This window comes from Colletotrichum abscissum (genome assembly GCF_030869225.1).
Source record: "Colletotrichum abscissum strain IMI 504890 chromosome Unknown Scaffold_98.1, whole genome shotgun sequence".
Classification (NCBI taxonomy): domain Eukaryota; kingdom Fungi; phylum Ascomycota; class Sordariomycetes; order Glomerellales; family Glomerellaceae; genus Colletotrichum; species Colletotrichum abscissum.
Genome location: NW_026850545.1, coordinates 13,929 through 31,538, shown reverse-complemented (window position 1 = coordinate 31,538; position 17,610 = coordinate 13,929). Strand labels below are relative to the sequence as shown.

The following is a 17,610-nucleotide window of genomic DNA, read 5'->3' as shown; positions in this document are numbered from 1 at the left end:
TAGACACCAACAGATCAGGAAGGGGGAATGAGGGTTAATGCTCAGCCTGTCGTTCCGCATCCGCATTACATTTGCGGACATGCTGCCGCAAGGATGAAGACGTGACGAAGCCTTAGTACGACCATAACCGGAAAGGCTCGTCAATACATTCGACTCGTCCGCATATCGTGAGTCAGAGCTATGCAGTTTGAGAGTGTGCCTGTGGATTGAGCTGTCATTGGAATAGAACGCCGGATGAGCCGATACTTGTCTTCAACCTTGAATGATGACTACCTATCAGACTGTTTGAAGTGTACTCCGGTGTCTGCTAGAGATGCAGAGGCCCAATCACTTAGCAGTCATCACAAAACCCTGAAGAAACCCTGATGTTGCTAAATGTATATCCCTGATGAGAATTGGGACGCTCAATGACTCTGTGAATCTTTGGCGTTGATAGGCTGCAGCCAATAGACTACCTTATAGACTGAAGTTATATGCCATGGTAATAAACGAGGGAGCAATCCATAGATGAGACGTAGCCGCCAGAGGTAGGCCGAGCCGGTCTGCCCCTGAGGCACACGGTCTCTGGCAGATGCCCAGCCACGCTAATGTAACTTAGAAGGGCAAGAGTGTCTCCTCCATCAGCATCATGCCTGCAGGGTGTATAAGCTGTGTATTGCCGCGGAGGAGGAATATGTAGTAGCTACGAGACGCTGATGGACGATTCGCTCGTCATACTTCTGCGATAGTAGGTTCTGGCAATGCCGCGATTACACATATACTCACGTTTCCTTATTTTCACTCACAAGATGCCACGTTGGCAACACGATAATGACCAAAAAGACAACCCGAACTCGAAGAATACTGAGATGGCAACCAGTTTCCGACAACCATTACGGGCCAGCTGCGAATCTCGCGTTAGATTACATAGACAGCGAAGAGAGACGGTACCATCAGCTTGTCTTGAGTGCCGTAAGCGGAAAATCAAGGTAAGCTTCCCATGTAGCCGCAGTCACTGGAGAATTGGATAAATATGGCCAGAGACTTATCCCCTTCTCGCTACAGTGTTCCGGAGTTCGACCAACTTGTTCGCGATGTTCGAACTTGAATATCGGTTGTGGATGGGACACAGAGCCCGAAACAACGCCCCGCCAGGCGATCAAGGATAGTCTCGAAAGGCTTATAGAAGTGAACAGCGAGCTCTTGGAGCTAGTTGAAAACCTTTGTTCACGGCCTGAAACCGAAGCTATCGAAATACTCCATCGATTACGGGCATCAGGCAACAGACTTCATGTCTTGAACCTCGTTCGGACAGGCGACATTCTACTAGGAATACGGATAAACGAAGCGAGAGAAGGGAGGAAACAGATGAACCTAGAATCAAAAGCCGGCATTCATCCGAAAAAGGCTCTTGATGGCGGTAGCTAGCCCAGAGTAGACCTCCCCTTACGAACACGGTCGACCCGTACCTACTTCGGAATATTGATCCCGCGGCTCCAATCCCACAAGTAGACGTTGCCTCTCAATCCATCTTCTGACTAATACTTCATAGTATTTTGGTGTTCATGCATTTCGAGCACACGTTAAACACAAATATGATACTTAATAAAGACCGACGGTGAAAGCCTAGCAAGGCATTACATACCATGCTGCTAGGCTTCCTCATGATCTTCCTGTCATGTGCACTTTGGAGCAAAAAGGATGGCGAGCAATCCACACAGCAAGTGATGGCTTCTGCAGCCAGCTGCCCCAGAAGTTCACCACTGTATCGGCGCTAAGCCCAGGGTGAAAAAGCAGCGCACAGCCCACAAAACTCCCCACCTGCCCACTGGGTCTACACTGCATTAGTGGGTAACTAGGCGTATGCCCAATATTCCTAGTTCTGGATTCCTAGCTACCTAGGCACATCTCAATCGTCGAACCTGTCATGCGAATATGCATGAACGCCCCCCTTCCCCCACATTCGTAGGACATGTCCCACGCTAGCTGGCGTCTATCACATGTCCCTCCCTGCGCCTCCCACCTTACTTCAGACGGCCAATCGCTGACAGATCCTCCGGGCAATCCAAGGCTGGGACTTGGGCTCCAATGCCTAATCTAGACACTCACAGAAGCAGTGAACGTGAGGCAGAAAGGTGGGTTGATGGTGGTCAGCATAGCTCTTTACGTCTTGCCGGAGTAATTGAAATCGTGCCACTCGGGTTGGATATCACCAAGCCTGCTTGGTAGGCGCTGCTGCAGGTTGTAGGTTGGTGATGACTGTGGCCATGATAATCACGATAGTTTAAGGGGCTGGGTATTTAAATAGAGCCTCCAGAACACTTCCGGTCGGACCAGAATCTAGCTCTCATTCACCCTTCATATACCATACTGCAACATTCCGACAAATTTACTCAATCTTTGCAGAATTCTATTTGGCCTCAAAGTTCAGCCATCATGGCAGCAGTCACTCTCTCGGAACTAATTAACGCCGTCAACTGCCCTGTGTGCGGTTACAACAACATGTCCGGAGCAACCAAGTGTGGTGGGATGAAGGATGGCAAGCCTTGCGAGCAGACCCCCGCTCAGGTTATCAAATAAGCGACTTTCGTACGTTTATTCTCGTGCCTTACCGAACTTGCAAATATGGTAATAACCTTGACGCCAGAAAGACACGGACAAGGTTGGAAGACGAATGCTAGAGCGAGAAGAAATTTCAGATGATATAATTGTCTAGAGATGTGTTTGTGGCACCCAGGAATAAATCTATCCTCCCCTCCACCAACTCATCCACTCGTCAGCAATTTCGGGATATCCTTCCGTAGATAGTCGTCTTTGCATACGCCGTCTCCAATCGACCCTTTCATCACCCGTGCCAGGTAAATCCAAACCGCCAGAAATACAGAATCTGGTCCTGATCCAGTCCTTAGGCACAAAGCCAGCCATTTCCCAGTCGATGACACCAAGCGATCCATCGCTATCTATGATTAAGTTGCCCGGCCCCAAGTCGCAGTGATAGAAGACAAAATTAGAGCAGTCCATACCCAACGCCTCGCAAGCCTTTAGTAGGTTGTCGTGACTGAAATCTACGACCGCATCGCGTTTGACAAGTAGCGGTTCAAGGAGCTGATTCCCATCAATGCCGCCGATACAATCATTCCGAAGCTTACCCAGCTCATTACAAACATCCACCACCCGATCGACATACTGACATTTCGTCGCCTCATCCATTGTTTTCCATGCGTCGGCGAGGGTGCACCCGGGGATTTTGGACAGAACCAAGTATCGACGGCCAGCCCACTCGTCGTGGAAGAGAACGTTCGGAATAGTGAAACTGCGTCGCATGGCATGTACGGCGGCTAGTGTGACATGCTCCCGAGTCGTCTCCGGATGATCGAAGCTCTTAATCTTGAGGAAGGCGTCCCCGATCGCCCAGACAGCAGAGCTGTCGCCGGCTTCGTAGATAAGTCGTACAAAGTTCGAGGACAATGTTGACAACGGCCGAGATGGAGGTGGTGTTCCGGCCAGCTCGGAAATGCTGTAAAAGGAGCCACAGCCGTCGCTCCACCAACGGTCGGCCGGTGCGGTGGGCGTGCGAGAAAGGAGTAGTCGTTCGCCGACTGACCAAGTATTACGGTCGATTTCCCGAATCGAGTTCTTGATGGGGAACCGGGCCGCCATCTTCTGTATTAACGATGCCTTGACTCAAGTGCAGAAGTGAACATCATATTAAATAGCTGTGACTCCCGACTTCAACAAGGCTCGGTGCCATGCGCTGGCTGGGAGCCATGTCCACTTTTCGGAGTGACTAATGTGGAGCGGTGAGCGAGCTGGCAACGAATGAGGACCGATTCTCTGCATGGTGTATGGGGCATCACCCCGTGCTGCCAAGTATCTTGTGCATACAAAAAACTCGTTATGGCAAAACGCACCCCCCTAGATACTTCGTACACTGCCCAATCACACTAGAGGGCCGTTTCGACCATGCCAAGGGCGGGGATGGTCCCGATAGGACTTGTACCAAATGATCGAGCATGGGTGTTCCGTATCCACCGAAACAACTCTTCCACGAGCGCTACCTCCTAATACCTTGTACCTTCTACAACGTCCTTTTACACCAGTGCTTACGTCGCTTCTCGCAATCAAACAGTACTTTTAATGCCCATTATTTGTTCAGGGGAAATACTTTCACAGAACACGTGTTTTGGCATCTGAGATATACCTTCGCCTGCTCGGAAAATGGCTGGAGGATGAGGTGTTTTTGGAGCGAAGTCGCGTCAGGACCAGTACAGCGGAAGAGTGCGGACGTGAATAGCACGTGACTGTTTGATGATGGCAGAGTCTCGTGTAGCACATTCCTTGCTTGTACGAGTTACCTAGGAGCCTGTGCAGAACGTTGCATTTTCCATCGGAAGCGGCAAGAAACAGCGAAGGAGACCCATAGTACTCCTTCGGCTCACTACGTTCATTCGACTGTTTTTTTTCCGTACACCTCCAGCCTGTTCAAGGGCTTCCATTCGCAAATCATTACCTCAGGTAGTTTCATTGCTTTTTGGGAAGACGCCCGTTGTATCAACGCGTGGCCACAGCAACAAAAGCGTGAGACACACAACCCCCTTTCCAGGGCACCAACAACGGGCAGCCTCGTGCAGATGTATTGCATGATACATTCAGAATGCAGTGGAATCCCGCCGAGTAGTGACTCAACCACTCAAGTAAATGTTGGCGATCTCTTCTAGGTCGGCCACTGCCTCTGTGTAACACGGCGAACCCACGCCTGGTTAAATCCGCTGTGCCTGGTCTAGGCAGCAGTAATGCAGAGAGAGCATCGCAGGCAGCTGTCAATCTTACCCCTCACGCCTTTGTGGGCCAATGACTATGCGCTCAATAGCGCGTTGGCGCCCGGGAGGATCCAGATCAAGTGGGTAGACCCGTGGGCCAAACATGTTGGTCCCAGCGCGGTCCACAGTTTGCCAGTTGTTGTCTGTGGCGAAATCTTTGTAATATGTCAGATTGAGCGGCCTCGCCCATAGGATGCCTGGTTTCGCCCCCTGGAGGATCAGTGCATGTTTATCCGTCCCCTCACTACATTTGCACCTACCAGCGCAGACCAAAGGGCACTCGAGTTAATACAGCTAAAGCCGGCCCAGAAGCAGTTTCTCAACATCGCACCGAAGAGTTGTCGCCCATATGGGCAAAGATATCAATAATTTCATCTTGAGGCAGGCATGAGAAAGGCTTGTCGCAATATCTTTCAGTTGATCACTCTGGAGCCTCTATTTTCCAACTTTCCTAGATTCAAGCAGGTTGACTAGTGTACACTAGAGCCTGCCATTCGCCGGCCAACACTTGCTAGCAATCGAAAGTGCTTCTTAAGCCCTCTACCAATGATGTTCCGGTTTCACACAAAGTAGTTAGGGTTTCCCAGTAATTCGCCTCGATTCCAGTCAGGTCGTTTTCGAACTTGACCGAAAAGTCTCGGAGCAAGTGTTGGAGATCATGTTGCCGTCCAGCAACCTCCCTAGTTTAACTGAAGATCGATGTTCCCAGCATCAGGGTTGGAGTTTCTCTCGGTGGAGTAGTCGAGATATTTGCATTCTTGCTAGAAATAAGGAAGGGTTTGGGTGAACAGATGAGATGCACGGTGAACAGGCTCGTGTGCATAAAAAGCCGGGTTTGAGGAGGAGTATATAATAAAGTCCCACTTGGGCATATCCCCATTGACAAAGAAGAACTAGATGAAACGCAGTGTTGTCATAGTTCACGAACGAGAAGCTCCTTGACCGAGGCAAACACTTCGTCCGAAGATCGTGCGGCATCAACCTAAGAATGCTCAGTTACGCTGCAGATCACCAGAGTACACTCACTTACTCTCGCCATCTTGTTCTTTGACAAGTACTTGACTATAGCATCATTGGTGCTAGAAAAGGTAGCGAGTCGTTTCTTCAATGTCACAAGATCATCGTCGTCCCGATTTGACGAGCCTGATCTTGCTTGAACACGCCTGATCATGGTCTCAGGCGAGCATTCAAGGCATACGGTCATGTAGGTGTCAGAGATCTAGCAGAGGCTTAGCGCAATACAATGTCGATCTGGATCTTGTAACCTACCTCTCTCTCAAATGCAACAGCCTGCTCGATGCTCCGCGGAAAGCCGTCAACGAGAACTCCTCGGTCCTGGGATTGTATAGCCTGAACTCTGTCTTTCAACAGCCTCATGGTAAGATAGGGAGGAACAATGACCGACTCCTGGATGCTCTTCCGGATGAAGCTACCAAACTCTGACGCGGGATTGTCTTTCTCCTCCCGCAGTAAGTCGCCCACGGACACGTGTGTAAAATTGAGCTCCTCGGCTATGCGAGCGCACAGAGTTCCTTTCCCAACGCCAGGGCCGCCTATCCATGTCAAAACGAGCAAAATCGTAGGAAGCGGTAGCACGTACCAATCACAAAAACAACATTTGTCGATGCTTGCTGCTCCTTATTTGTAAGCGCATTCCATTCGCCCAGGATAGCATCCGCATCTGCCGAGAGCCAAGGGTCGGAGATTTTTTTGCGGAGCTCCTTGAAACTCGCAAAAGACTTTTGGAAGTCGGTTTTGCCTTGGTGACGCTTTAAGTAGATCAAAGCCTGGTGTAAACATTCAAGCTTGTCGATCTGGTGAACAAGCTTGGCAACTCTGGTCGTCCCCTCCTCATATTCATCCCATACTTCAACCATCTTCGAAGCCCAGTAAGGATTTGACGGCTTGAGCAAGAGAGATAAAAACTCAACCCCCAACCTCTCGCGGATATGTTTGGTTTCTGCAGCTGTTAGAAGAGCCTCGAACATAAGCTGAAGCACCCTTTCTTACTGGCATCGATGCCATCAGCCGGGGTAATGTCGCCTGCCGTAGTTTCGCCAATGTCGTGGATCAAGCACATCAGGATGGCCTTGTCCATATGTTCACTTTCCAGCTATATCTTCATTAGCTTCGGAAGCCTACAATAGCTGCCAAAATTTACTTCAGGGTGCGCTATGCAGAACCAAGCCATTCGGTACATGTGATCGCTCACACTTTCCGGCTCGGGCACCTCGCGCTCTACCCAACCAGCCCGTTTGAGGTTCTTGAGGCCTTCAATGACCTCAAGAAAAGGGAGCGATGATCTTCGGTTTTCCATGGCGAAATGAACGTAATGAGTCGTTCCAATGAACGACCAAGAAACGTAGATAACAGGTAATGTACGATGGAAGAGTTGAAATGAAGGGACAGACCCCGCACCTAAGCATCGTTTTGGTCACACAAGCATCCCACCCTTGCCGTCACGTGACAGATAATGATGTAATCGCGCGCCGGTTCTTGTGCCACAGTGGGACATATGAGCAGTTGGCATTAGAGATAACGACTACATATGGAAATAACCCCTATCTATACGCTCTAACCAAGCAGTGATCCTACTGTCGTCGTATAGGTTGGAACATCCCTGCGAACGCGAAGAAGCAAGGGCACCAAACTCCCGTTCACACTCTCGCTGTTCATCTCGTCGTATCGGGGCTTGGAATCGTCTGCCAGTAATTAGCAGATGTTAGCTGCGGCACCACTACCACTTACTGGCGAGCATGATGTGTCTGAATAGACCAGGTGGGAGGTCTTGCACGGCAGCCGAGTCCGCGTACCCAATCAGCAGTCTGGAGAAGAAAATGGACTTTTCGATAAGTTCTTTCGGTTTCAAAGGGTGTCGCCATTTGTATATCTATAAGGTTCGTAACGTACCCTCTGCATTTCGGGGGAGACTTACTCTGGCCTGGTGCCGAATCCAAAACAGCAACCTCCACATGTCTTTCTCAACTATCTTCAGGAGAAGGACGATAGTCAGAATGACATCAAGTCTAGACGAGGATTCTCGCTGAAATACTGCCGATTGAAGGCGATTGAGAAGTTCCTTCTCACGCGCCACAACGTAGCCCTCAAGCATTTGGTCCAGTTGGTTTTGCAGCACTCGCGGTGTTGAGTTCGTTTGGAAAGGTAACCATGATCCGTTGAGGTGTTGGAAGGAGCGATAGGTTCGCCATCCCTCCATTAGCATACAATTTGCCGTCCAAAGATCAAATGCCATAGGTAGCATAGGTTTCTTGTCAGTAGGGATCGAACCATCTCGGAGTAGTTGCCACAACTCTTGCAGTATATTGTCCCCGGATGACATTGCAACGCATTGTTCACGGCACGTTGAAATGTAAGTGTGTAAGGACTGACGCACCGCTCGCAATTCATCACCTAGGCGCACTGCATCTGTTGGCCGACCCACCCAGCCACCTTTAGACTTCTCCCAGGTTCTCTTGTGCTCTGGATTTGTCGATATGAACTTCTCGCCAGGCACCTTGAGAGGCATAGTGCCGCTGAAATGAAATACCTCGAAGTGTAGCAAGCCTTCGGATGAAAGACTTTGTACTTCAGGCCATCGAATTTGGCATTTATAGTGCTCATCATCCCCTTGAAAACCATTAATTGCGGATCATGCAGCGGCACACATTTTGTACTCCTTAAAGATTATGTGAAAGGAGGCTGGTGACCGGAAACAAAGCAGCAGCTTACACTTCTGGAAAATCTGTTTTTCTTCAAAACATACCGGGGTGGTAAGAGAACGAAGCGGCTGCGACAGATGGCAGCTTTGACAACCTGATTCCTGCCACTGAACTTAGTATCAGCATCTGCGCGACTTGTCAGTGAGCTCAGCGACACGTACCTCCTCGCCCATGGAAAGACATGTCGCGCATCGAGGGTCGGGACAGATTGGAACGCTATATTCTCTAGGGTCTGGAACTTCTCTACATCTTCGCGCTACCTGGGACAAAGATCTGTTTGTGTTGATGATCGAGACGGGTGCATCGAAAGACGCGCTCACGTGGGGTTGGGTGAAGAAGAAATCGAAGTCCGGCTCCGGCTGGGTTGCTTGCTGGTTGGATGGCATTACGAAAGGTGCGAGTTGGCCATGTGATGACTGGGTCAATGCATCCGTCCCTATGCTTTCTGGCATTGTCTTATCATTCAGCGCTTGTGCTGAGAGATGCGGCGAGGTCACATTGAATGTTGTCGAATATACAGTCGGGCAAGCGATGCCTGAAGATGGCGGAAAGGACGATGGAGGTGCCAGTCTTGGTGCCTCCGTTGAGATTGACTGAGATGCTCCCCGAGCAGCCGGGACGGAGCGACGCGGATCGACTTCTGTAGTATCGGGCAGAGCCAACGCAGCCCCTTTGAGCGCAGGAACGCCGCTATTTGCTTGCTGCTCTTGGAGCACTGCTGACTCGAGCTCTCTCTCGATTTTGGCGAATAGCTTTCTGCGACTAGCTTCGACGTAAAGAATTTTGACTTCATCGTTCGTCCAACTCTGCTCCGAACATCGAAGTCTGGTGTGACTGATGTATTCGCTGGCGCGATGGAATCGACTATAGCAGAATACACACACCTCTTCGCACTCGATGTCTACTTCTTAGTAAGCAGCGTTTGTGGGTATGAATCCTGAACTTACGTTGTCCAAAATGTTGAAATAAATCGGATCTCGAGTCAAACGACTGATTGCAGGTGCTCAAATTGCTCAACGGACAGCCAACCCCCTTGAGATAGCTGTTATGCAGAAAACCTACATCTAAGCCCGGCTGTTGACCCTGTATCGCTTTGTGTGTTTTGCAAAGCTCTATTTCTTTGGAGAGCGATTGAAGCCAGCTCTTAGAGTAAAATTAGCAACGCCTGATGCACACGGTCTCTTGACTTGCCTCGTAGTGCAAAAGGTGAGCAAAACGCGATGCCTCGTCGGGGAACGCTTCGCCACAAGCACATTGATGCGCCAGGAAAGACGCCATGATGGCAAGAGTGCGAGTGATGGTGAGCAAGTGATGATGAACGAGGGATGATGAGGGATGGTGAACGAGGGATGATGGGGGACGGTGAACGGGGGAGGGGCTGATGAACGGGTTCCCCTATCCTGAGCTTGACCAATGGTAAGCAATAGATAAGCAACAGTGCGCCAGTAAGGGACGTCTATTAGGTGGCTGGGATCTACTACTAGACTTCGTCAATTGGCTAGGGCGTCGCCACTGGTAATGGCTAGGCATGTCAGCGGCGCGGAATCCTGGCCCCCTCCCCCTTCCGGAGCGGATGCAACGACCCAGACGCTCCGCTCTTTCAGAGTAGCGACTTTGGTCGCGCTGACTCGCTGACTCAAATCTACTTTGTAAGGGCAAAGTTTCAAGCTCCCTTGCATTACTCTCAAATCTACTACAGAACAAATTACCACAGAATCCTCCATGCCAATACTTTGGCGGCTCAAGAAGGATGCGCTCGCTCTTGGCCCTAGGCAGTGTCCATCCTTGACTCCACTGCTCGTCGTCAACCACACTGACCGTAACCTTTTCCTCATTTTGGGAGGGCAACTTTCGCCAGAGAAGTGTAGGGCCTATGACACTTTTCATCATGGTGATGACCCTGTGTTCCTGCGTTTCGGGAATAAACTCAACCCGAAAGTATTTTTCGAAAGGTATCTTGGCTACGTGGCCCACGAAGTCCGCCATCGTTGAGATTGTGTTCCCGTCTACTCCGACGATGAAAGCTCCGTTTTTCAACTCGAACATATCGGCCTGGCCTCCTTTCATAAAAGCTGTGGTGTATACCTGAGAATGAACAGGACGACCGGACATGCGTGTAGCAAGAGGAGGCTTCTGCAACCAGCTGCCGCAGAAACTGACTACCGTGTCGATGGTGACATCTTGGAGAGAGAGTGTGGGTACTTCAACTTCGATCTCTTCGCCATTGCGGAATAGCAAGATGCTCAGAACGGGCTTCAAGTAATGGAAGCCAACTTCTGAAACTGTGCTGACCCGGAGCCCTTCGACCTTGAGAATGATGTCTCCATGGCGTAGCGGGTGCTTGATCATGCTAGACGACCGCAAGGGGCTTTCGATTGGTACCTTCCCAATACACAACACATGTTTGTGTGTGATGGCTTCTCCCCACTTCCGGTCCAGTCCTTGCAGGAAAGCATCAGCTAGCAACATACGATGAACGTCAAAGTCCCGGAATATGAATTTCCCCACTTGGCCACTTCGAACATGCTCGATCATGTCCCGTATTAAGGCTGACGGAATTATGGCACAAGATGGGAGCATCAGACCAGCAACAGTGCCATCCTGGTTTAACAGGATACCCTCAGTCTGGTAGGTTTTGGGAGGGATACGAAGATGACAGGTCGTGCAGGAGAAGGCGGTGAACGGTGACGTGTCATCGTGGAAGCGATATGCCGAGTCTTCATCAATATTCTCAACTTGCGTCTTGTTGATGATGTTGCCAGAGAGACCGAAAGGGGCATGATATACAGTATCTCCTTGTCGAAGCGGGTTGTCGGTAAGAGCAGGGTCGGACATAAAAGCGTTTGCAATTCCGACTGGGCCGAACTTCAGCACAGCTAAGTCTAGTGCCGGGTGCAAGAAACCAACGCTAGCCGAGACATTGATTCTGCCATTGATCGTGATTGTGACCTCATCGAACATACTGAACGTTCCACGACGCACCACAGCGAGTCCCTATTTGACGTCGCACACCAGGCCGAAACCAAGATGGTTGTTGTCGCAGTTGCCATCAGAAAAGATATTCCTATTCGCCCTAAAGGAAAACGTGGTACGGAAGATCTCCTTGACGCCGGTATTGGGTTTGTCGTTGTCTAGTAGCAACGGCTGCGGCACACTTGCTTCACAATCTTGTAGGTGAGAGAGCGGTCGCTGAATGATTGTTGGGCGTGTCATTGATGTTATCACCCAAGGGCCACCCTGCTGAGGTTGCCTCTTCATCTCAAACCATGGCTTGTCCATTATGGTGAGTTGGTATCCTGTGCGGGGTGTCGACAAGCTGCGGCTACCGATGTTTTTAAAGCAGCTGGTGATAAAGCGGTGCTTATGATTCGCCTCGAATACAGTAGCCATCGCCTCCGAGCTCGAAAAAGCTGTGCCCTGGATAGATTCGATCAGGCTTGGCCCAACAAAAGGAGGCTGAAAGGTTGCGGATGATATCACCCCCTTCACAGGAATGTTGAATTCAAAGGCGGTGAGCAAATCCATATTGGAAAAAAACCGTCCCTTGCCGTGCAATTAAGTGATGGGGTGTGAGATTATGGAGATCTTCAATGCAACACTCAACGTCATTTGAGCTGCTTCCATTCCATAATGTCAATCCGACTTTTTCGTTGATATGAGCGTCCATATACAGATCCACCTGGAGTAGACTTGTAACAAGCTTGTCGTCGAGTTGAAGAAGAATGTGTCCTGGTTTCACTTTCCCATCAGCTGGCCCTTGAGGTAGAACCACCTTTGCACAAACCAGGTACTCCACCCTTTCATCTTCAAAGCGAGACAACCACTCCTGGCCAAGCTGGAGTCTATCACACTCATAAAGTGGCTTGAGTTCCCACTTGACCTGAAGAGTTCCTCGGTTGACGGGCGCGTAATCTTGAAGACGCTCAAGGGCTTTCCGCGGTAAATCAACTGGCAATAGATTGATGACAGTGCCCTCAAAGCCGATCATGATCCCAAGACCATTGCCCTGGATGTTGATGGCCGAGCAGCCAATAGAGCCTCCTTCGCAATTCATCGCGGCCGTCATCAGCTCCGTGTTGCATTCGTCGAAGTCCCATTCGCGGACATTAGAGTTGGTGCGGGAGATATAACCCTGCCCAATATTGCTCTCTTGACCTCCAGGGTTACTGACGGTGCAGATCTTGCACCCTTGGTAGGCTTGCTCAGGGTGTAGATTAATGCCCTCCGGAAGGTCTTCGGGTATTTGTCCATTCTTGGTAAGCAGCTTGACAAAGGCGAAGTCGTGGACTGGATCACTGTATAATCGCTCGATACGATACTGCATCGGGAGCTTAGCATCTTCGCTCATTAGTCTTAGAAGTAGTGACTAACCTCCTTTGTTCCAAACACGGCATGACCCAAGGAAGGGCCGTTACCTATGACGCGTCTGCACGTAAGAACAATGCCGCGCGATGCATCAACAAGTGTGCCAGTGCCTTGACTGATTGAAGCCCCGATGGACACAAACGAATCAGGGTTAGAGACATGGATGATACAGGTGGCCGCGCGTGCCTTTGCCTGTGCTTTCGACCAACTCTCATTTCTCTCAAGAGAAAGAATCGCCAGGTTTGACATGATGAATCGGTAAGCAAGAATTTGGAAAGGTGATTGTTTTGCAGGTGAAACGCTCGATGGCAGCTGTCGGGGGCGTCGTTCAATACTGGTCTGAAGGCTGGAGCCCTTATATACTGGGATACAACATACCAAATTGGAGCTCGTCGCGTCAACATTGAGTTTTGTGCTGGCCTTGTAGGTGTTCAGCGGCATCTGTATTTGACCTACGTAGGTAAATGACGACACCCCTCTATTCAGATGGAATCTGCACCACATTCTGTGATTGAATGCAGGCCAACGTCCCACTTTCGATCGCATACATAGCCTTCAAAAACTGTTTGACTTGTCCTTGAACTTGGTATCTTCCTACGTTCGATGCACTCGACCTACCCTTGTAACCCAGGTGAAGCGAGACCGCGTATGACCTGATCCGACCTTGACTCCCTCCATCTCAACTACAACATGGCATATAGGCCTGTATCACACTATATCTACCTACACCTACAAGCTACTTCAAGCACATCCTCCCCCTCTATAACTGTAAGGTTAGCTAGCCTGCATGGGCTCCGCTTCTGCACTTAGGCCTACCCGCATAAGCTCCGTTTCTGCACTTAAGCCTACCCGCATAGGCTCCGCTTCTGCACTTAGGCCTACCCGCATAAGCTCCGTTTCTGCACTTAGGCCTACCCGCATAGGCTCCGCTTCTGCACTTAGGCCTACCCGCATAGGCTCCGTTTCTGCACTTAAGCCTACCCGCATAGGCTCCGCTTCTGCACTTAGGCCTACCCGCATAGGCTCCGCTTCTGCACTTAGGCCTACCCGCATAAGCTCCGTTTCTGCACTTAAGCCTACCCGCATAGGCTCCGCTTCTCCTTTAGCCTAGCTATGCCGGTCGCCTAGGTGTACACTCTGTACACACCCAGCGGAAGTCCTTTTAGACTACCCCATCGAGGCGAATGTCTATAGCTCGATGTGGATAGTTTGTTACGATAGATTGTAGACGGCGATGAAGCCTCAGGGCATTATACGTTGTAACATAGTCTGTCTCGCCGTCTTACTGAGGTATGCATGAAATGCAGCACTCAACGATACCCCATCAATCTGTCGAAGATAACTTGCATTGATCGCAGTAGTCAGGGCTTTGATTACATGCTAGGTGACTATCATATCCGTATCTTTACTGAACCCTATGTTGCCTGCTCTTAGCCGTCTCTTATGCCCATTCAGCAGAGTGGTTGACCGTGCCGTAAGTGGGGGAAGAGTTATTCCTTAGATGGACCTGAGGTATCTTAGGTCAGTATAGCCCTCGGAATGTTTTCTCTAGATCCTCTCACCTTTTTGATCTGAATACCACTGTTATTCGAACTCACCCTCCCCAAACGCAGGGCGTCAAACAATGCGTTACTCGCCTGATCACTCCCCTCTCTTAGTCGTAGCCAGATTCCTCCGGCATCCTCCATTGCCTTTAGAATTTGAAAAGCTTTGGGAAAGCTCTGGGCAATCTTTTCGCATCCGTCATCCAGCGACGAGACCTGATGCCCGAGCCGCCCGCAAAGAATCACGGCCTCAGTATCGTGACGCAATACTGAGACGAATGCTAGAATCCCGACGAACAGTTGGGAGGTTGTCCAACCAATAAATGCATGATATCGTTTCACTTGTGACTCAATATAGGCCTGTTGAAGTTCGTTCCGGCGCGTCTTGACTCTGCCGGTAAAGGATTCCATAGACAGATTACTCAACTCCGTTTCGGTCAAGCCTAACGATTTCGGTTGTTGAAGCGCCCCTAAGACCTCGTGGAGATTGATCGGAAACTCGCTATTTTGTGAGAACGGATCCTTCTTGCAGAGATGATTGCTTACCTCTTGTTGGATGCTTGGATCTTAGAAACACTTTCAAAATACTCCCTGGTGGGTGTCAGCTTCCAAGGCTATATTGAAGATGGGTACCTTACATCATATCGTCTCTGTCGGCCTTTGCAGACAGCGTCTCCTCCCATAATGATGAGAGGAAAGTCGTCCAGATAACGCATATTGCCAACAGCATGGCGAGAGGAAATGCAAACGCCCATACTAAAGGATACCCCAACTGCTTGAACGTCGCCATGGCTGTCAGAGTCGTCGGAAGGCCTTTAAGCAGCACCACTTTCAGAATGGTATTCAAAGAGTCCGACTTTCTCATAGCTCGTGCAGATTTGCCATCAGTTACTGGCTGTTGAATCAACGCGCCGTAAACCACAGAGTCGAGCACGAGCTGCAAATATTTTGCAAACATCTTCTGCAGATATTCCGCGATGTAGAATGCGATGACTAAGAAGGCAGAAATTTTAACGTGCAAGACGGCTTCAACAGCATGTTGGTAATGAACAACAAGTAAAGGCAGCAGACTTAGGGCGATACTGAGAGTGAGGACAAGCAAGAAAATACCCAGGCCGATTGACCAGAAGGGCTTTGTTGGCGTTACAGCTGAAGTGGTCATTCCGAATAATTGCGGTCTGGAAATGATAGTGAACACAATAATGTAATGCCACAACAACATGGAGCTTCACAGCAAATCTTTATACAACGGCTTACCCTGTGTCTCGATCGTGCTGCGTACTTGCACTATTCTTATTGCATCGGCCCCGCCCCTTTAAAGCGAATGGCACCAAACCCAGGCAAGATGTATTCACCCGCATGATGAGGCGCATGTCGTTCTCAAGAAGTACATATGTGTGCCTGGGCACGTGCTGGGCCGGGCTATGAGCATCCTCTAGGAAGTAGGGGTTTATAGGGGGTGGGGGGGAGGGGGGCACAATTCTTTTTGTGGAGAATACCCATGTCCTTCGTCTAGCTTGACTTAGTGACTGCCCCTGTCTATTTCCTGTGGGGGGTACCGAAATGTACACCATAGTACCTGAACGACGCAGTGGTCGAGCTGCCGTCAAAAGGTTTGCTAAACCGAAATAGCGGTCTTCACTTTTCGTGGGCATGCGCCTAAAGGACCGTTTCCCTGTGGGCTACAAATACTTGGTCTATAGGGGTAAGTTTAATCCCCTGGCTCGGTACCGATCCACAGACAAGGGTCAACGCACCAGTCAGATCGTTGGCGCTAAATGGCTGACATAATCGACAATCATTTGATCTTAATTGATTTCTATGGCTAAATCAGTATTTGATATGCATTCCGTTAGTATTAATCACTGCCTGGCAACGCGCGGGTATCGTACTTAATAGCGAGTATAGGAAGTCCTCTGGAAGGGCATCCTAGGCCTCCTTAACCCATTGTCGTAATACGTCGTATGAGGGGTTTTCTTGTATGCCCGCAAGCTCCTGTATATAATCCTTCATCTAATTCCAGCACGTCTCAATGGGGTTGAGGTTAGGTGAGAAAGGCGGCTAGAATATTAGTTGGACGCTGCGGTCATTGAGCTCCTGCCGGGTTGACTCTGCGTTGTGTGCTGGGGCGCCGTCTTGCATCAGAATGAGGTTATTGCCGTACATCTGCCGACAGAGGCGAATCTAACCGTTGATGATAGGTATAGTATGTTCTTGGTAGGTATTAGCACGAATACTACCCTAATCCTTCTCCCAGAAGATGCCTGGTCCCTTCCGATCCCCGGAGAAACATCCCCAGAATATCTAACCCCGCTTGCGTTGATGCCTCTCGATAACACACGTTGGGTCCTATTCCTCGCCGTGGCGGCGGGTGACATAGAGCTTGCGGTGGTGACTGCCCGTGACCCATGTCTCGTCTGTCCATAGGACCTTCCGCCAGTCTTCGACGGTCTAGTGGAGGTGCTCTTGGGCCTAGGCGAGACGCTTGATTTGGTTGGCCTCGGATATGGGGGGCTTGCGGTGGGCGACGCGACGGTAGAACCTGAGCCGACGTAGGGCTGCCCGTATTGCGTAAGTACTGAATTGGGAGGAAAAGAGTGTAGTTGAAAGTAGTAAAAAGGAGGCCCGGCGGCCGTCTTTGGAGGAAGTAACGTACTTGACGAGGGCTTCCTCTTGTTGTGAAGTCATGACCCGCGGGCGGCTGGAACGCGGCGCAATTGCTGCCGACGAGGCCCTCACGGCCGTACGGACCTGGTCTTTTGTAAATCCGGTTAATTTGACTATTTGAGCCTGTGTGAATTTTGCGTCGGTATATAGCGTACGAATCCGCTGGCGGTCGGCCTCGTTGAGGTGCTTCGTCGTACTGCCTGTTGGCCGTACCATATTAGCAATAATTCGTCAAAAGTGAGGGTAGGTAGGTAGGTGGTAGGTGTGTAGGAGGAAGGATTCGTAATTGGTAAAAAAATTGGGCTGGGCCAATTAGTGGGCCCGTTCTGAAATGGCGGCTTCTGGTTGGTCAATCTACTCGTGGAAGGTGGGTATGGGCCAGCTCCGTCGGTACTTGACAGGGGGGTTAAACTTTGGCCTGATACCGTAGTAAGGCACTTTTCCTTGTGGTTTGTGGCATCCCAAGGTTGAAAGAGATATCATCGATTAAGTCATGAGTGCTATCAACGACTTAGA

General features: G+C 50.1%; 7 protein-coding genes across 7 annotated transcripts; 1 reads left to right on the top strand and 6 right to left on the bottom strand.

The window, feature by feature from the left end:
• Nucleotides 1-848: 848 nt before the first annotated feature.
• CABS01_16434 (uncharacterized protein) lies at nt 849-1,407 on the top strand (the record flags this gene model as incomplete). The annotated part of the gene is made up of 2 exons (XM_060549764.1): nt 849-968; nt 1,021-1,407. The coding sequence occupies 2 exons, from the start codon at nt 849-851 to the stop codon at nt 1,405-1,407; spliced, it is 507 nt and encodes a 168-aa protein (XP_060389394.1).
• A 1,317-nt stretch (nt 1,408-2,724) lies between these two features.
• Nucleotides 2,725-3,639, bottom strand: CABS01_16433 (uncharacterized protein; the record flags this gene model as incomplete). The annotated part of the gene is made up of 1 exon (XM_060549763.1): nt 2,725-3,639. One exon carries the CDS (start codon nt 3,637-3,639, stop codon nt 2,725-2,727), a length of 915 nt encoding a protein of 304 aa, XP_060389393.1.
• Nucleotides 3,640-5,712: 2,073 nt separating this feature from the next.
• On the bottom strand, nt 5,713-7,116 carry CABS01_16432 (cytidylate kinase; the record flags this gene model as incomplete). Its single annotated transcript, XM_060549762.1, has 6 exons — nt 5,713-5,781; nt 5,830-6,018; nt 6,069-6,352; nt 6,400-6,759; nt 6,810-6,912; nt 6,961-7,116. The coding sequence occupies 6 exons, from the start codon at nt 7,114-7,116 to the stop codon at nt 5,713-5,715; spliced, it is 1,161 nt and encodes a 386-aa protein (XP_060389392.1).
• Nucleotides 7,117-8,210: 1,094 nt separating this feature from the next.
• Nucleotides 8,211-9,796, bottom strand: CABS01_16431 (uncharacterized protein; the record flags this gene model as incomplete). Its single annotated transcript, XM_060549761.1, has 5 exons — nt 8,211-8,426; nt 8,563-8,625; nt 8,680-9,419; nt 9,466-9,661; nt 9,710-9,796. 5 exons carry the CDS (start codon nt 9,794-9,796, stop codon nt 8,211-8,213), a joined length of 1,302 nt encoding a protein of 433 aa, XP_060389391.1.
• Nucleotides 9,797-10,008: 212 nt separating this feature from the next.
• Nucleotides 10,009-13,132, bottom strand: CABS01_16430 (uncharacterized protein; the record flags this gene model as incomplete). The annotated part of the gene is made up of 4 exons (XM_060549760.1): nt 10,009-10,160; nt 10,228-11,512; nt 12,303-12,836; nt 12,890-13,132. The coding sequence occupies 4 exons, from the start codon at nt 13,130-13,132 to the stop codon at nt 10,009-10,011; spliced, it is 2,214 nt and encodes a 737-aa protein (XP_060389390.1).
• Nucleotides 13,133-14,324: 1,192 nt separating this feature from the next.
• CABS01_16429 (uncharacterized protein) lies at nt 14,325-15,589 on the bottom strand (the record flags this gene model as incomplete). The annotated part of the gene is made up of 4 exons (XM_060549759.1): nt 14,325-14,390; nt 14,446-14,929; nt 14,974-15,018; nt 15,066-15,589. 4 exons carry the CDS (start codon nt 15,587-15,589, stop codon nt 14,325-14,327), a joined length of 1,119 nt encoding a protein of 372 aa, XP_060389389.1.
• A 1,074-nt stretch (nt 15,590-16,663) lies between these two features.
• On the bottom strand, nt 16,664-17,302 carry CABS01_16428 (uncharacterized protein; the record flags this gene model as incomplete). Its single annotated transcript, XM_060549758.1, has 1 exon — nt 16,664-17,302. A coding segment is annotated over one exon (639 nt), but the record flags the coding sequence as incomplete, so codon positions are not given.
• Nucleotides 17,303-17,610: the final 308 nt, after the last annotated feature.